At 42.3% G+C, this 17,818-nt stretch overlaps 1 protein-coding gene across 1 annotated transcript in view; it reads right to left on the bottom strand.

Annotated features, from left to right (window-relative positions):
* Window positions 1-17,818, bottom strand: part of DDB1 (damage specific DNA binding protein 1) — a 38,542-nt gene that overhangs the window by 20,542 nt on the left and 182 nt on the right. Inside the window, exons 2-16 of the mRNA XM_053283679.1 lie at window positions 17,510-17,658; window positions 16,131-16,247; window positions 13,275-13,496; window positions 7,156-7,270; window positions 5,509-5,606; window positions 4,416-4,574; window positions 3,782-3,865; window positions 3,457-3,573; window positions 2,872-2,974; window positions 2,205-2,280; window positions 2,003-2,111; window positions 1,670-1,848; window positions 1,422-1,585; window positions 1,234-1,341; window positions 390-597 (exon numbers count right to left, since the gene is read on the bottom strand). Coding sequence (XP_053139654.1) covers window positions 390-597; window positions 1,234-1,341; window positions 1,422-1,585; window positions 1,670-1,848; window positions 2,003-2,111; window positions 2,205-2,280; window positions 2,872-2,974; window positions 3,457-3,573; window positions 3,782-3,865; window positions 4,416-4,574; window positions 5,509-5,606; window positions 7,156-7,270; window positions 13,275-13,496; window positions 16,131-16,247; window positions 17,510-17,658 — 2,008 coding nt within the window. The remainder of the gene's footprint in view (window positions 1-389; window positions 598-1,233; window positions 1,342-1,421; window positions 1,586-1,669; window positions 1,849-2,002; window positions 2,112-2,204; window positions 2,281-2,871; window positions 2,975-3,456; window positions 3,574-3,781; window positions 3,866-4,415; window positions 4,575-5,508; window positions 5,607-7,155; window positions 7,271-13,274; window positions 13,497-16,130; window positions 16,248-17,509; window positions 17,659-17,818) is intronic.

Genomic DNA, 17,818 nt, shown 5'->3' with positions numbered 1-17,818 from the left:
GGGGGAATCCCAGTCAGAGCAGAAGCAACTTATCAGGAGCCTATGGAGAATAGAGAGAACTTTTTGTTCAGAAAACTAAAGAAGTTGCTTTTTCACAGTGAAAAAGGATTTGGAGGAAATGGTTGAAAATAACAAAAGGAAGGAGAGAAAAGAAAATAAACCTGCTATAAAGGATTACAGTTTACACAATAGCAGAGAATTGTTTATTTGTGTGACCTTTGTAGGGACTGAGTATGCTGCTTAAAGGACAGTGCCAGGAATCTGGATGAGTATCCTCAGCTAACCACATGCCAACAGAAGGGATGCAAGAACATACATCAATCAGGACTGGGCAGGGAGAGGGTGCATTGGGCTCTATGGATAGAAGATAACTTAAAGAGCACACCAACCTGTCAGGGTACCCATCCGAGTTGAGTGGACACATGTAGTTCACCTCCTTAAGATTGACATTGGAGAAGACCAGTTTGTGGTTGCTGCTGTAAATCACAGTCGGGCGGTCAGAGCAGGCAAATACATTGGTGGTGGAGAGGGAGCGAAATGTCCTTAAAACGGTGGGCTGGGTTCCCAGAGTCACTTTCTTACGATCACTCAGCAAACCTATTGAGAAAAAGTACAAATTTTAGACACTGCTCATCCATAGAGAGTAAGCAATTGTGTTTGGGTGGGACCTATACTTGTGCACTACATGTAGACTGCTTAGTCTACCATAATCACACCACAATCTCTGTGTCTGTGCAATTCATATTGAAATTCATTCCAGATAAAAAGTCAAAAAATGCTCTTAAATAGCTGCCCTGAAGGGGGGGGGGAGGGAAAGCCGCCTCTCAGTACAGAAATCCTGAATAAGCTGGACAGTCCCACCTTTTCTTTGAATTTACTAAAACTTTCAGAAATGCTCGAAAGCTTGTTTTGTCTCACGGGGGCCAAACTCAAAGTAACACCAGGAGGTCTGACATTTTGATCTCTCATTGTTTTCTTCCCCCTAGTAAGAGTAACTGTATGTTTCCTCTCTCACAGCTTCAGAGTGTGGAGGGCTGACTTAAACTGGGAAAACAACATGAAAGAAAGTTAAACCTTCCCCTAATATCATGACCATGATTTGATTTAGACCCTCTGTAGCAGCTTTTACCTTTTTGAAAAACTATGGGAGATCTGATAATCGGCAATGGCCAGTTTGGCCCTCAAGCAATACCAGTGTTAAGGAAGTTGGAAGTCATGGAGCAGACACCTCACCTGTCTCAATGTTCAGCCCAAAGTAGAAGAGAGCCCCATCCCCCAGGGCACACAGCAGGTAATGGCTACTCTCAAAGGTGGTCATCAGAATGGAACGTGGGATAATCTCTGCAGAGAAAGAGTTTGTCAGCATTAGCCATAGGAATATCCAGCCTTCCCAACATAGCAGACACATGTAAAATGCCTACCTCCTCCCAACATCTCCTTGTGTAGCAGGTCAAATGAGGGCAGCTTCAGAATGCGGGCTGAAATATCAGTCCAGAGGCCAATGGCACACAGAGGGGACATGCCACTGGTGTCTCCCAAAGGAGTGATGTCCAGGCAGGCCACCTCATGCTCCATCTCTGTGCAGCTGACAAGGAAGGAGCATGTCAATATTATAGCAGGACTAGAATACTTGGCACAAGATGTCTCGGGACAGGTGGCTCACACCCACCTTATCTGCTTGAGTTCCTGGGGGTGGATCTCTAGATAGTAAAGCACTCTCCCCACAGCGACCACCACTTGACTGCTGTTACAGGAAGCTACACTGATGTTCTTCCCATTCGGCTCTTTCCATTCACTTACAAGGGCCTTGGGCTCCTGAGTGACAAGCCGCACTGAGGCAGATGTGATCTAAAAAGAAAACACAAACTGACATTTCTTCCTGACTCAAGGCAGCTTGTCCTTTAGGTCTTTATCCACACATGCCAGAACTCTTTACATTTCATCTTGTCAGGACACCATGCTTTAAAGGTTTCATCTTCCTCAAGAGAAGCTTGGCCATTACCTGGATTAACTGCTGATGAGCCACATTGCCACAGAAGAAAGTTTGTTGATCATCCACAAATCCTGTCAATTCTGTTTCTTCCACTTCTTCCCCATTCAACATCAGAACCCTGCAGAATGAAGAGAGAGTCAATCAAACCTAGTGTGGAATGCATGAAATTCAAGGCTACAAACAACTCTAATATGAATTGCCATTCTCCTACCTGGTTTGACCTACAAAGGACAATACTAAGGTGTTATCAGTTTCACGGTGGGAGTCTGACCTCAGAGGCCACAATCCTACAGTGCAGAGAGACAGAATATTTTTTTAAATTAAATATCCTTCACAGACTAAGGCATCTTATAATTCTTTCCACCAAAATATAAATGAAGCACGTTCATCTGCCCTATTCCACTTGAAGCAATAGTTTAATCTTTGCCAAAGGTTTCAGCCGATATACTTCAACTGCAAGATTTAGGTTTTTAAGTAATATAGAATGGAAGGGTTAAAGAACATGATGCTGGAAGGCAAAGGTGCAGGGGGGAGAGGGAAGCATAGCAACAGGGAAAAGGAGAGGACTGTAAAGGCTCAAGGAACAGAAACAAATATTGGATACTAAAATCTTGCATTCCTAGCTACTGAAAAGCTGCCCAATGTCATCTCCAAGTTTTCACCAAAAGCTGCTTGTGTTTTTTCTAAGCTTTTCTACACAATCACGAAAGACAAAATTTTTAAGTTGGGGGGTGGGGGAGGAAGGGAATGAGAAAAGCTCATTCACAAAGTTTCACATGTGGAAACATTAACAGTGGATTAAAACCAAAATTATTTGCAATATGAACATCACTGAATAGAATGCCCCAAATCATTCTTTTATGTCAGAAAAAACACACCTTTAATCCCTGGCAGATCAATACTGGCATGTTCATGAATCCCAATCCCATTCCGGATGATCCTGAGAGAGCCCTCCTTAAAAGCACCAGAGCATGTAACCAGCTGAACAAAGTGCAAACAGTCATTAGCATTCTCTACCAAAGGATTGCTGACATTAATTTATGTTCTTGGGGATGCAGAAGCTTTCCCTGTGCCATGGAGATGTTGGGTCAGTAAGACCCTTGCCTCCTGACAGCTCCCTCCTGAACCCCTTTTAAGTTGTTTGCAGCCTCCCAGGAAGTCATGAGCCATAGTTTGAGAACCCCTGGTGTACTGGATAGGGCGGTACACTTAGAAAGAAGAGACTTGGACCCAAAACTCTACTGAGCCATGAAGCTCACTAGACGATGATGGACCACTCACGGTGTCACAGCCTAATCTGCACTGTTGTGAGGGTAACATGCGGGATGGGAAGAACCATGTATCAATGCTGGGCAATTCGGAGGAAGGAGGGTATAAAAACTGTAGTACTATTTTAAACACACACACATTTTCCCTAGTGATATCAGACATCCTATACATAACAAAATAAGAGCCAAATTTACCTGCCCTTGACCTTGTCTCTCAAGATCTACCACACACATGTCCACAATAGGGCCAAGGTTGGTGAAGGTTTCCATGGCCACCACATATGATCCTTGCTCGTTACTGTCCACATTGAGCTAGAAGTAAAAACAAGATTACTAAACTTCTCAAGAAAACAAGAACAAAAAACAGGAAACAGCCAGAAATACTAGAGAAAGAAAAAGGTAAGTAAGAGTGTCGAGGAACAGCAGAAATGCATCAGAAACCCATTTAAATATATAGCAGGCTGGTGAGCAAATGTTTGTGGCTGCAGAGCTAATGAGTTAAATAAGGGCTACACTTTACCTTCACAAGCTGGGAGTCCCCAAGCCGAGAGCCAACAAACACAACACCATTGTCTAGGTAAGTCAGGCATTCTGCAATGGATGTCTAGATGCGGGTAAGACACAAAAAGAGAAGTGTCAAGTCTTTAAGCAGTATGGAGCAGAATCTTGGGGCTGGACGTATGAAACAAAGGTTCATAGCTTCGACTAAAGTTCAGTGGCAGCCTTGGACAAGCCATTCTCTCTCAGCCTAATGTACCTCACAGGACACTCATGAGGCTAACTCAATTCTTTGCTGTCACTTGAGAAAGGCCAGGAGACAAGTCTTACAAATAAATTATGATTAAAAGTTTAAAAAAGCACAGCTAATTCTGTGCAACAGTCATAACTCTGAGCTTTCATTAAAAGGAATCCCAAAGACAATTTTCTAGACAGCAAAAAATTCCTCAGCATGCCAGTTCTTGGCCCTCTTAAACCAACCCAGAGGCTAATGCTTTCTAGGCAAGCAGTGAAAAATACTGCTTGGGTGAAGATTCAACTTGTTCCAGTGACTGGGAACACTTTCTGCATCTGCTCCATCACTTTCCAAATACTTCTTCGAGCTCCCATCACCACTAAACATCTCAGAAATGGGGAAAGGGAGAATTAAGATCTACCTCTCCAAGCAGTTCCACACGCAAGTCTTTCAGACTGACACCACCATCCATCTGTTCCTCCTTCTCTAACAGTAACATGAAGAGACGGCCCTCCATGTCCCCCAGAAGGTAACGGGACCCATTTGGATCCACACGGTTGTGACATACGATTGTACTTTGCTGTTTTCACAGAAGAGACATTATTCAAAACTCTTGTGAGAGGCAAGATGAAGCAAACATTGAAGAGGCATTATTCAAATCTCACCAGCTTATTTGCACTGCCAAAGAAAAATTCTATAGCCAGAAAACTCAACCTTTCGAAACCATACAACTTAGGGTATGACAAAATGTTCTCTGTTCCAGTTATTTGGGAGAAAGTAGTGCTGGGTGAGCAGAAGAAATATTCCCCACCCCACACAAAAACTTTAAATGTTTATTTACTTTAAACTTCAAAGATTTAAAATGTTCATCTTTTTTCAAAGCTGCTAATGCCATTCTCTTCATCTGCTGTGGATTTTGTGCATTTCCTTGTTAGCTAGTGTTTTACTTTCCTTCCTAAATGATCCCAACAAATCAGAAATCATATAATGAACGTTACGTTACCATGTAGCCAATCAGATCTGGCTACATCACTGAGGACAACATCAGTTTAGAGCACGGCTGCTCAACTTCGGCCCTCCTACAGATTTTGGCCTACAACTCCCATAATACCTGGCTATTGGCCATTGTGGCTAGGAATTATGGGAGTTGTAATCCAAAAACAGCTGGGAGGCCTAAGTTGAGCAAGTCTGATTTAGCATAAGGTCAATGATCTCTGGACTTATTACATGCATAGTTCTAGCCAATCAGGGATTGGTTTTTTTGCTCTCTTAAACAAGCAAACACTTGTTCCCTTCCATGACAACCTCCCACCCTCAAATCTCAAAGCTGGGCACCTTTCAATACGACCAAAAAATATTCACAAATATATTCACACACAAAATATTCTCCTCCAGTTTTGGCTCAGCCCTAGCACAAACTTTAAATCATGCTACCTTCAATATCCTAAACATACATGAAGCTGAAAGAGTTCCGCTTTACACAAAGTACTTTTCAACAAGAAACATGCGCTAACCTTGATAATGGGTGGGGCTATAGCCAGATATTTATCGCCATTGTGGTAGGTGATGGATTCTTGTCCAATAATGATAGCTCCTCCAAATGGTTCAGGCACTGTAAGATAGACGTTGGGAAAATGCATATGACGAGCATCACCAACACAATAAAAGATGACAGAACAAGTAAACCTATTCTAACAAGCAAAAACGAATGAAATCTCTTCCCCTTTTCTTCATGTTCTATGTTGTATCTTCCCATCTCTGATTTGTGTATATTTTAATTATATTCTCACCTAACTGTTGTTTGATACATACAGAATCTCCTGTTCACCACTGAAAGACAGCCACCTTTTCAAGAGAATAAAGCAGTTTTTAAGTAGAGTGAATGTGCAACAATGACCAAGAAAGAAGTAAAACTGAGCAAAAGAGGAATTTAAGAAAAAGTAAACATGCTGACCATATATCTGACAATACAGTATTAGTGATATTACTTTGCAATCCTTAGTTAGCAGAAGCAAGCAGAGCTCTAATTTAACATCCTGCTTACAACACCTTCTCATCCTACAACTGAATTCCCTTTCAGATAGTTGTCATTACCCCACATTAAAGTAATGTTCAATGATTCACAGATTTTCCTTGGAGGTCTCTCACAACCAGTGAATCTTAAGCTGCCCTCAAGATCTGATCAGCTTGCGCTTCTATGTCTTAAGCCTCTCTTTCTAACCCACTTCTCTGATTCTCACTCACGGACTTAAAAGACATTGAGTCTTCAAACAGGTGAGCACCTTAGACAATGATTCACAAACTATCCCTGCTGGCGTATGTGGGAATACACAAGTGTCAGTCTTGTTGTAACCCTACAAGTCATCAGCTTGACTTAGGCAAACTTGGGTGCACTCTCTTTTGATGAAAAGAAGTGAAGTACCGTGGAGCCTGCATAGCATTAATGCAGCATTCTGATAGATGTATTAAGGCACCAGGAAAACTTGAGCCACACATATAATTTAAAAACAGAGAGGAACCAACTCAACTATCCATCCCCATGGCTCAGTTTATCATAGTCTCTTTTAGCCTTAGAATCATTAGTAGCCCTTCAGTTCTTTGTTAAATAAGAAGCAAAGCCCCTATGCAGCATCATGAAACTGGATTTAGAAAAAGAAGAAACACTAACTACTGAAATCCCCCACATCACCTTTTGCAAGGCTGCACAAGTGGCAAGTGGACTGCCTCATAACAGAAATATTTATAAAAAGCCGTTTTATCTCCCACTTCAGCAGATTCCTGCATGTAAACTATTGCATATATATAGCATATGGGCAAAGGGCTATGGCTTAGTAGCACAGCACATGCTTTGCAAGCAAGAAGTCCCCAGTTCGGTCCCAGGCATCTCTGGAGAGCACACAAGCAAACAAATATGTACACACACACAACAAATATGGAGAGCCAGTAAGAGTAGGGAGATGAGATTCTGTAACATGAATGACACCAGCTGAATGAGAAGCAGACACCCCAGAATGACTGTAGAGGAAGGATCTAAGCAACACCCTAGAAACGCAGAAACAACCAACTTGCTAAAGAAGAAAAAAAGTGCTGTTTTTCACATTTAGATAGCTGCAAGCTTACCTTTAAGCAGGCCAAAAATATTTTATGAAAAAGGAACTAACCTGCAATCACCATGGAGGCTTCAGCCTCCACATTCTCCTGTTTCCAAGGTCCCTTATTAAATTCCTTCTCACGCAAAGACACTTCATAAGTCTTGACATGCCGGCCCTGTGGATCCTAGAGAGATGAAACACACAAGCATGGTCACCAGCACTGCACAGTCACACAACAAATAAGACCAACAAGAATCAAAAGCTGTATCTAAATACATTTTAAATGTGGAGTTTCTCAGAATTTCAGCACTTTTGACTTTTTTCCTCTGAAAATTGCCTAGGTTCTTTAGTATGCCTAAAATTGCCCTTTGGATCCCAGCTATACTCAAAAGCTAATGCATGCCAATCAAATAGAAAATGACTACTACAGTACTTTATTTGGAAAGGGCATATGATATTGTGTTTGGATCCCAAGTCAGGCTGCTTATTTATCATGGGCCACATGCCCATATTGTATCATGGGCCACATGCCATGATACAATAAACCAATTTTCCAAACAGTGTCCTCAGAACAGGGGGCTCAAACCGTTGCCCTCCAACTCCCATCATCCCCAGTCACAATGGACAATAGCCAGGGATGATGGGACTGGGAGTTGCAGGCCAATAGCTGCAGGAAAGCAACAGTTTGGAACCCCTGCCTAAGAATCTTATCAAGGGTACTTTAGTGAGAAGATCAGTAAAGACAAAGACTGCCCTGAAAGATGAACTACTAGGAAGAATAGTAATGGCAGGCAATGAGAGTTGCAGGAGGGGACTATGTTCCTGGGTGCATTCTCATTTTACAAAAGATAATGGTAAGGCCAAGCTGGCCAGTGGTCTGCATGAACACTGCACATTCTAATATATACCTGAAAACCCTTTCCAATGTGCAAGACTTCTGTGGCAGACATTCAGGGATTCCAGAGAAGCCAAGTAAGTGCTTCCTAAAGCTAAGAAGTTGAATATAACCAACAGCAACCACAACCACCACCAAACTGCAGAAAATTTATTTACCTATCTCAGGGGCTCTGAATAGGGGGTACTATACTTGAAGGGCTCCCAGGGGTTACTGAGAGCGCTCTTGTCTCCCCACACTGCAACTGCGCTATTTGTTCTCCATCTGATAATTGCTGGCTTGAAGCCAATGTGTCCTCAGCAATGTGTCCACTGGAGGGAGGAGGGTGAAGACCCACTTCCTCGGCTGCTCCTGATTGCCTGACTACATGCTGAAGCAAGCTCAGGATACTCCTCCCTCCAGCCTTACTGACAGGCTTCAGAAAACTAGAATGGAAATACTCCCATTGAAACAAGACAAGTTTACTTGGATGTGAGCCAGTCAGTGACTATAATAGCCTGTGTCTCTAACTATTTGTATTTTTATGCATATTATATTTACACACACACACACACACACACACAAGATTTGAGACAGGCTATTCCACTGTATTACATCTAGATTAAGTTACTCATAGACAGTTTTATTGAAATTAATGGGTTAAGTTTACTTATCCTATTAATTTCAGTGAAAAAATACACACACACACACGACCTCTATGGGGTATCTGAGCTAAACGTTTGTGACAGAAGGGGTACACTTGTTAAAGAAGGTTGGGAATTCCTGACCTACATGAAGAATAATGCAGGAATACAGTATATGAAGTGCAGCTTGAGAGTTTCATGCCACAGACAGAATGGGTAGCTGATGTGCAAGTGGCTCCTCTGAAATGTCAGTGGCTGCTCAGTGTGTTTACAGTGGGCAAATAAAACTGTGCCACATTTCACATATTTTATTAAACTCACATTTTCTTACAATGGGCATCATCCAAAGTAGTGCATGTTCAATGCATCTTCTACCCTGCCAGCCCACACTGCAAGCCTGCTGAGCCCCCTGAAAATGCACCCTGGCGGGCTGGGGAACAGCATGAGGTGCAGCACTGGAGGCTGAGGTTGAAGGGGGAAAGTCCTGGAATCCAGGTGGAGGCACCTTCCATGAGCAGAACTCTGGAATCTGGGGAGACTGCTGTGGGAAAAGGCGGGTAGGGAAGATGCCTTGCACTCATGCTGCCTTGGATGCTACACACTGAGATTATCACAGTGTAAGAAAATGCTGATGTATGAAATATTTTGTACTGTATGGCCTTAGTCAAACCACCTCCTTGCACCCAAAGTTATCTGACATGACTGCTGTGCTTTTAGGAGGATGGTGTATCAGGTAAACAATATTCTACAACTAGTACCACAAGACCATAACAATTTCTGTAGACACAGGGTAGCACCCAGAGTGATACTCATGGAAGGAGTCTTTGTGGTTACAGAGCTCCACAATGTTCTGAAAGCACTACTGCAACATTGTGGAACAAGAAGAACCTTTCCAGGGGCATATATAAAATCATGCAAAAGGTAACTGAACTAACTAAGCACTTTTTAAAGTGGTGATTCTCTTATATTTAGCAAGGGAAGAGCAACTGTCCCTATTCAACCCCAACACAGCATCTCTCCCATGATTGTTCCTGGTAGGGATGTGCACAGACCGGTCTGGAGGCCATTATAGAGACCTCCGAACCGGTTCAGAACTGGGCTGGTTCAGCGGCGGGGGGTGTCTTCCTTTAAGGGGGGGGTTTGCACTTACCCCTCCCACCGCTTTTGCCCCGCAAGCCCTCTGTTTCTGTCAAAAGTTTGGAGGGCAGCAGCGTTCCTCCCTGGCGCCCCTGCCCCCATTCTTGTCTGGAAATAAAGGAAGTATTCTTGTCCGGAAATACTGGGAGGGGGAAAGTGGCGGGAGGGTAAGTGCAAAGCCCCCTGCCCTTAAAGGGAGACCCCCGCCAGCACCGGACTGCGCCTCTGCGGTTCCGTGTACATCCCTAGTTGTTGGTGTGTCTACTTTTTGTTTCTTTTTAGACTGTGAACCTTTTGGGACAAGGAACCAACTTATTATTTATTTTTCTATTTAAACCACTTTAAGAGGTTTTGCTGAAAATGGGTATATAAATATTTGTAGTAATAGCAATGCAATGTGTTGCACACATTAGCCAGCGCACCATGCAGTGCTACTACTAGCACATCAACTTCTACTTGCTGAAGAACTAGTTTGGAACAGAGGTTACTTTCATGCACAATAACCTTGTGCTACATCTTTTCACTAGTACAACAGATTTAAACTAGCAACTAGTTTAAGTAGTGCAAAACGCGGCAGCGAGGGTTTTATCCGGAGCTGCCCGTTGGGAACATATCACCCCCATTTTGAAAGAGCTGCACTGGCTGCCGGTTCGTTTCCGGGTCCAATTCAAGGTGCTGGTTTTGACCTTTAAAGCCCTAAACGGTTTGGGCCCGGGGTATCTGAGGGACCGCCTGCTCCCACGGGTTGCTGCCCGCTTGACAAGGACATCTGAGGGGGCCCTGCTCCGGGTGCCGACAATGAGGGAGGCCCGGCTGTCGTGCACTCGGGACAGGGCCTTCTCTGTTGCTGCCCCCAGACTCTGGAATGCTCTCCCAGTGGCCATTCGTTCCTCGGACTCCATCACGGCTTTTAGAAAGCTTTTAAAGACTTGGCTTTTTACCCAGGCTTTTAAATGATCGTTTTCTACTGCAGCTTCGTTGTGTTTTTATTTGTTGTATTTGTTGTATTGTTTTTATGCCTGTTTTATGTTTTTATATTTTTAACATGATGTTTTTATTGTCTTTTTATTGTATGTTTTTAACTTTTGTAAACCGCCTTGGGGTTATCTTTTTAATGAAAGGCGGTATATAAATGCAAAAATAAATAAAAAAATAAATAAAAACTAGTCTGGATGCCATCTGCAAAATTTTTAAATTGCAGGTGCTTACTTGGAAGCAAGCCCTAAGGATTTAAATGGAACATCCTTCCAAGTAAGTTGCAGCCCAATTTCAACCCCTTTCAAAAATTCACCATTCAGTGTTAGAAAGCACAGGTTTCCACAATGTTAAAAATCTCATATACAGTAACTATAGCCTAGCTTGGACAATGCTTCATCGGCAAACTAGATTTTGAAATAATTCTGATAGTGCTAAGGTAATCATTTCTTTCTGAACTTCAATAGATACAATTTGGGGAAGTTTTACCATGCAATGGTGGAGCTCCATTAGATGGCTTACATAAAACCAATCCAACAAATGCTTCATGTTACTCATCTGCAACATATCAGACACAAGCTAATTTTATGGCCTTTTCTTGATACATTTCCCTGATTCAAAATGAACCACTCCTACTGAGTAAAGAGCTATATGATATTTACATTTCAGAAAATAGTAGCATGGAATCCTGAGCTACAGACTATAGTCACGATAAGAAAGCTGGCAGGGTTAGGGGCCACACTACTCTTGAAAGTAGAGAATGGTGGCTCAAGGCTGTGGTCAAGAATTTTCTGGCTCACTCCCTTCCCCGTAGGTAGTAGTAAGATTAGGTTTCAAGAATGATACTCAGAGCAGAATAGATTCTAGAGTGCTCTCTCCTAGTCAGGGGATAACACAGTTATAGTAGCAGTAAAGTAAAAGAAAATGGCTGTGAATATTTGTAGGGAGAAATCAATGAAAAGATTGCTACTTAAAGAACTGTATCCAGAAAACTGCGTGTTGGCAAGTGACCCAATTTTTCATAATAAATGTATGAAGAGTATTTTTAACAGAAAAACTGAACAGTTTTTTTTTTAAACATTACAGTCATAAGGCGGCATTACAAATGCACCCCACTGCTGTAAACAAAAGTGTCAAAACACCTGACACTTTTTCAAGAACAAGATGAAAACGCATGCCTCATTTCCATATGGGGGAAAAATTGGCTATGGTACATTAAACAATTTCTTGGCAGGCATGACTGCTAACCACCATCACTATTCATGCAAGAATGGTTTGCTCATTATGCAACAGAGCAACAACATCTCTGTACCAAACTGGGAATATTAAAATATTGGCTGTTTAAATCTGCTCCTTTATTAAAAACACATGATGTGGGATGACCGTATGAAACATAGGTCCCCCTGCCAACTCCCCAGTTTAGAGACTTTAATTGAATCTGAAGTATGGGATTCTAAAATTTTGAATTCTTACCTAGCTCTGACTCCTTTGTCAATTTAAATTCAGCAATAAATAGTAGGAGTAGCATTTCTTTTAGGGATGTACATGAATGTTTCAGCGGAGTGGGAAGCACGCACTCGCAGGCTTCACCCATCAGTTGTAGGACTTCACTGATCAGCCTGCGTGCAGCAGCGGGACATACATGGCCACGTGCATGGCCATGTGCATCCCACCGCCACACGCAGGCTGATAGGTAAGGCCATGAATGGACTTCTGATTGGGGCAGGGCCGTGCCCAGAAAAGCAGCAGGGCAGCAGAGGCACAGATAAGGACCTCCTTTACTCATGCTTTAAAAGGTACAGCTCCCCACCCCACTGAAACTATTTGGCAGGCCACACCAAATCAATTTGGCACATCCCTACTGAATGCTCCAAATCAACTCATACACATCCCTAGTTTCATTGCCAAGGACTCAAAACTGTACATTTTAGACATATTTTATGCAATATTTATTCCTACGTTTGAGAAAATTGCACACATACCACTTTCGCATATTACACCAACCTAAACTATTAGAAACAGTGTTTTAGGAACAACATACAGAGCCATCTCCATATGGAAAGAATGTAAATAGCATGGGTAGATGTTTATATGTAGATTGATCACACAAGCAACCCATTCAATTTGGAATAAAATTTATAATACTGTATGATCTAGCATAAACAACTAAGAGTCTTGCGGCATCTTTAAAAACTTGCACATTTCCTGTAGTATAAGCTTTTCTAGAATATAGTCCATCAGATGCATGAAGTGTTCTCAACTGGCAAGTATATAATCTATGTAGTATACATTCACATATGCATGTGTGTGTCTAACATACGAGTGAAAGAGCGAGAGAGAGTGCGCACATGCCAGCCCTTTCTCCCTTTCCCATTGGAAACACACAATATATGCAGGTATGTCCTAGGACACTTGATGTCTGTACAGAAGACAACAGAAGAGTACACTCTCTGATAGTGCCTCCCTCCCTGATTCAAATAAGACTCACAGACTACTGTCCATCTTCAGCCCTGCCCAACAATGCCAGTTCCAAACACACACACATCCAACTTGGATACCTGGTAAACGAAACAAATGGTTGGGGCCTGGCACCCATACAGGAACTTGACATCAATGACCTGCAGCTCTTCCAGTCGAATGTTAAATGCCTTTAATTCCTTATTTTCCCGTTCCAAAGGAATAACCTTGAAGAGTCCATCGTAGAGTCGCAGTCCAATCATTCTGCACTCTGGATCAATGATGCCAATGATACCCGTTTCTGAGGGGCGACCAATACGATCCTAGAGAGCAACAGGAAAAACCAATTTTAGCTCCATTAAGAACTTCGCAGTCTCAGGAACACATGCAGGACTGAGCCTCTGAAATCCTAAACTGACTTTTGTGGACCATTTTCAGTCATTTTAACTACTCTGTCTGAAAAAGCACATTTTTACTGTAGCATAAAGTGTTCAGAACTACTTCTACACTTCCAGAACTGTGCTTTCTGTTAGTATTCTTGTGCCTTAGAATAAGTACAAGTACTAATCAATTGTATTAATCAATCACCACTACTTTAAAGATAGGAAAAATGAAGCACAGGTTCTAGCTAAGATCACTAAACCAAATGTTTCATATAGTAAACCAACTACTCATAAAGTAAACCAAATGTTTCTTATAGTAAGTTGGTACATCTACATGCTTCCAATCAAATTCCAATCTACTACATGCTTTACATCCGCAACTTCCAATTCTGTCCTGTGTTATCACTACATCAACTACATTTGGCAAGCATACCACAGTTTAGTCTTTGCGTTTAACTCAAGCAGAAGCTTCTTCAGTTTGACAGCTAGCAGTAAGCAATTCTCCAATTGCTATAAAAGTAATAACGTCATTTACTCTCCTCTCCTGCCCACTTGGAAAGGCAAACAAAAGTAACTTAGAGGTACCACTGTTGAACAAATGCTGTTAAGCAGACTTTGACTATACGAAGTACAACCCAAGGCTGCTTTTATACAAGACAAGCTCAATATCTCAAATCCTTGCACAAATCAGCAAGGATAATATTTATAGAGAATTTTTATTTTTATTTATTTTTTACATTTTATATCCCGCTTTTCCTCCAAGGAGCCCAGAGCGATGTACTACATACTTAAGTTTCTTCTCACAACAACCCTGTGAAGTAAGTTAGGCTGAGAGAGAAGTGACTGGCCCAGAGTCACCCAGCAAGTATCATGACTGAATGGGTATTTGAACTCGGGTCTCCCCGGTCCTAGTCCAGCACCCTAACCACTACACCATGCTGGCTCTCTAGAGAATGAGCAGCATATGTACACAAAGTTGTATCCTATAAGCAATTTCAGGCCACGTACAATTATGCCTCAGGAGCACCTATATTTTTTGGCAAACTCGCATACTTTACACATTGAATAAATACTATTAAAAACTAAATGAACATATATTCATACTAGGTATACAAACCAAAAGTTTTAACTAAATGGTAGAGATGTGCACAGATGTGCACATCCCTACCTATGTGTGCATGCGCAATGTATGTTGGGTACTTCCACTTCCCCTTGTCCAACGAGGGGACGGGGTAGCAGGGAGGTATGCTGTCGCCCCACTGGACTGGTTTACAATGGTGCACCGGTGCGGGGAAAGTGGCAGGAGGACTATGTGCACCCTCCCTTGCCCTTAAAGTCACCCCCAACCAGTTCCATGCACACCCCTACTAAATGGAGGAGGGGGATGCTTGTTAAAGGGTGTTTTTTTTTCTTTCAAAAGTACAACAAATTTTCTTAAAATGCATCACTTTTTCTATTTTTGACCTCAAATTTATCCAAGAGTGCATCTTCAGGCTTCAATGAATCTTAAGAACATAAATCCCCGCTGGATGAGATCACAAGGTCCATCTAAATCAGCACTCTGATTTCCACAATAGCCAACCAGATGCATTCCTCCCTTGCTTGTGGGCTTTCCAAGGAAACATTCCAGAGGTAACATGACTCCAACACACAAATCAGCTTACTACAGAATATAAATCAACCATACAGTACAGCATCACAAGATGAGAGAACACAGGTCAGTGGCGGAGCAAATGCTTTGCATGCAGATGATTTCAAAGTCTGTTCCTAAGGGCCAGGGTTAGGGGGTTGGTGATAAAGTCCTTTAGAGATCCTGATGCTGGCAGCACAGCTGCTACCAGTCAGAATAGACAATACTGAGCTAGATGGACCAACCAATGAAGTAACTCAGAATAAGGCAGCTTCAAGTCTCCAACAATAGCTGAGGTTCAAATACAAGATGTATCCTTACAGCTGAGCAGCACACAAAATATCTTAAGTGGAGATGTAAACAGAAGTGACACCAAAAGATGTGAAAAGGGTACAGGAAGGTGTTCCATGCAATCAAAGCTACTAAACAACCAATCATCAAAACAAGAACACACACTTTATAATCAATGCCCCTTTGGAGACACAGTTCAATGGAAAATGTCTGACACAGGTCAACACAGAGACAACCACCACCCATATAAATCGACAACTGTTAGGTACATACAGCTGAGATACACATTGATATTTGTTGCTGCTACTCTGTACTTTATGGTCATACTGTGTATATTTTTTTAAGTTTTTAATTAGATTTGTATTTTTATATTCCATTTTAAAGGAATTGTATTATATTTCATTTTAAAGGAACAGCTTTTAAATAGTCTTATATTGTTTTAAATGTTTTGTAAACCACCTTGAGATTCTTTTAATGAAAAGCAATATAAAAATTTAACGATAAATAAAATAAATTAGAGCTGTGCTTTTTCTTAGTTTCAACTTGTACTACTAGCTCTTTAGGATATGGACTACAGAAGATTTTTACAGAGTAAAAACAAAAACATTTAGTGGCCCAGCATAATAATCTACCAAACCTGTCCAGTCCCTTACCTGTACATTGCCATGGGCCCGGGTGATGATGTCAATGCTTTCGCCACTTTGTTTGTATTCAAGAATGCAGGCATTATACTTAGCTGTCAGGATAAAAAGCAAATCCTTGCTCTCCCCCTTAAGAGAAAAAACGAAGTACAATGAAAAAGGTTTAACAAAAAATTCCAACCAGAATAAATCTATGCAACCATCCTGACTGCAAACAGAACATAGGACTTGCTCTCATTTACATTTATATCTCACTTTCTCATAGAGACTCAAAATGGCTTATAATAAATAATGCAAAGAAAGGATTTCTGGTGTAAATTGATGTTCTGGAACTCATCGCATCTTCCTGCTCATGATTAATTTACCATTTCTTCTTTGTACAACTCTGCTGATAGCTTCATATGTTTTACTTTGAGTGTCTCGTCTTGCCAGTTTCAACTGAATGCCATGTAGTTTATTAAAAATCACAAAGGCCATTAGAAACTCCATCACTGTTACTGTTGGCTTCAGGCAAATGCAGCAGACGCATTACCTCAAATATCCTCCAAATGGCTAATGCCCTATAAAAACATAAAAACATTCCACAGGTCTTTGTGATTTTAAGATGAAATTTTAGAGACTGGTTGGGAGACTGGATAGAATCAAAGTAGTTGTTGAAACCTCTGGCAGGTAGACAGGGCTAGGCCAATCCCTTCCCTTCCTCCAAGCATCAAACCTGGCATCAAGCACCCGCCCCCCCGCCCTGGAAAAATCATATTGGTTTGCAGTTGTTTTTCTTACTGATGGCAAGAGAAAGACACTCTCCCAAGTTCTCTCACAATCATATTCAAGCATGTGGTGGAGCTACAGGAAAAGAGATTAACCCATCCCCTCTTCCAACACATCAACTCATGGAGAAATGGCTATGTACATGCTACTGCTACATGCTAAAGTCAGGTTGACTAGTACTCATGAACATGCAGCCTTCACAGCACCAGATTACAAGCACTTTTCCAGAGCACCCTGAAGACAAAACAGAAACTCTCTTCCCTCCACAGACTTGGAACACAGCAAGCTATTATCTAGTCCAATAGCATGCTCAGAGGCAAGATGATACATCCACTAACTCCCCACAGCTAAATCCACATTACAGTACCACATGGGGAGCAGGTGCATAGCAATGGGCTGCTTACCATGCACGAATACCAAATGCCAAACCAAACTCCCTATTTCAGGGAGAACGACAAAGACACACGTACCCCAGTCACAGGCCAACCGAACCAGGAAGAAAAATTCTCCCTGACCAAACAGCTCCTGGGCACCAACAAAAGCATCCACGAAAGCGGCAAGACAACCACCACCACAGGCGCCCTGAAACGTGGGTGTGAGGATAGGAAAAGGGCAATACTCACCTTAGGCCGGAAGAGCTCCATGACAGCAATTTTGCCATACATGCCCACCTCCTTGACGGGCCGCAGCCCTTCCGCGGTGACCACATAGATCTCTAGGCGGGTGTTCTTGGCAATCAGCAAATTCAGGTCCTCCGCCGAGGTGAAATGCCCTGCAGAGAAGCGAAGACATCGTGAGGCTGCAGGAAATCCTGGCTGTGCGACCTGGAGAGACCGCCAGAGCCAGTGGCTCTTTCCTCCCCCCAGTTCCCCAAGCCCGGCCCGACCAGCTTATCGCTTCCCTCCACCCACCACCGCTGACGGTTACCCCCC

The sequence above is a fragment of the Hemicordylus capensis genome, chromosome 1, assembly GCF_027244095.1.
Source record: "Hemicordylus capensis ecotype Gifberg chromosome 1, rHemCap1.1.pri, whole genome shotgun sequence".
Taxonomy (NCBI): domain Eukaryota; kingdom Metazoa; phylum Chordata; class Lepidosauria; order Squamata; family Cordylidae; genus Hemicordylus; species Hemicordylus capensis.
The sequence above is the reverse complement of the archived record's forward strand: the minus strand, read 5'-3'. Positions and strand labels throughout refer to the sequence as shown.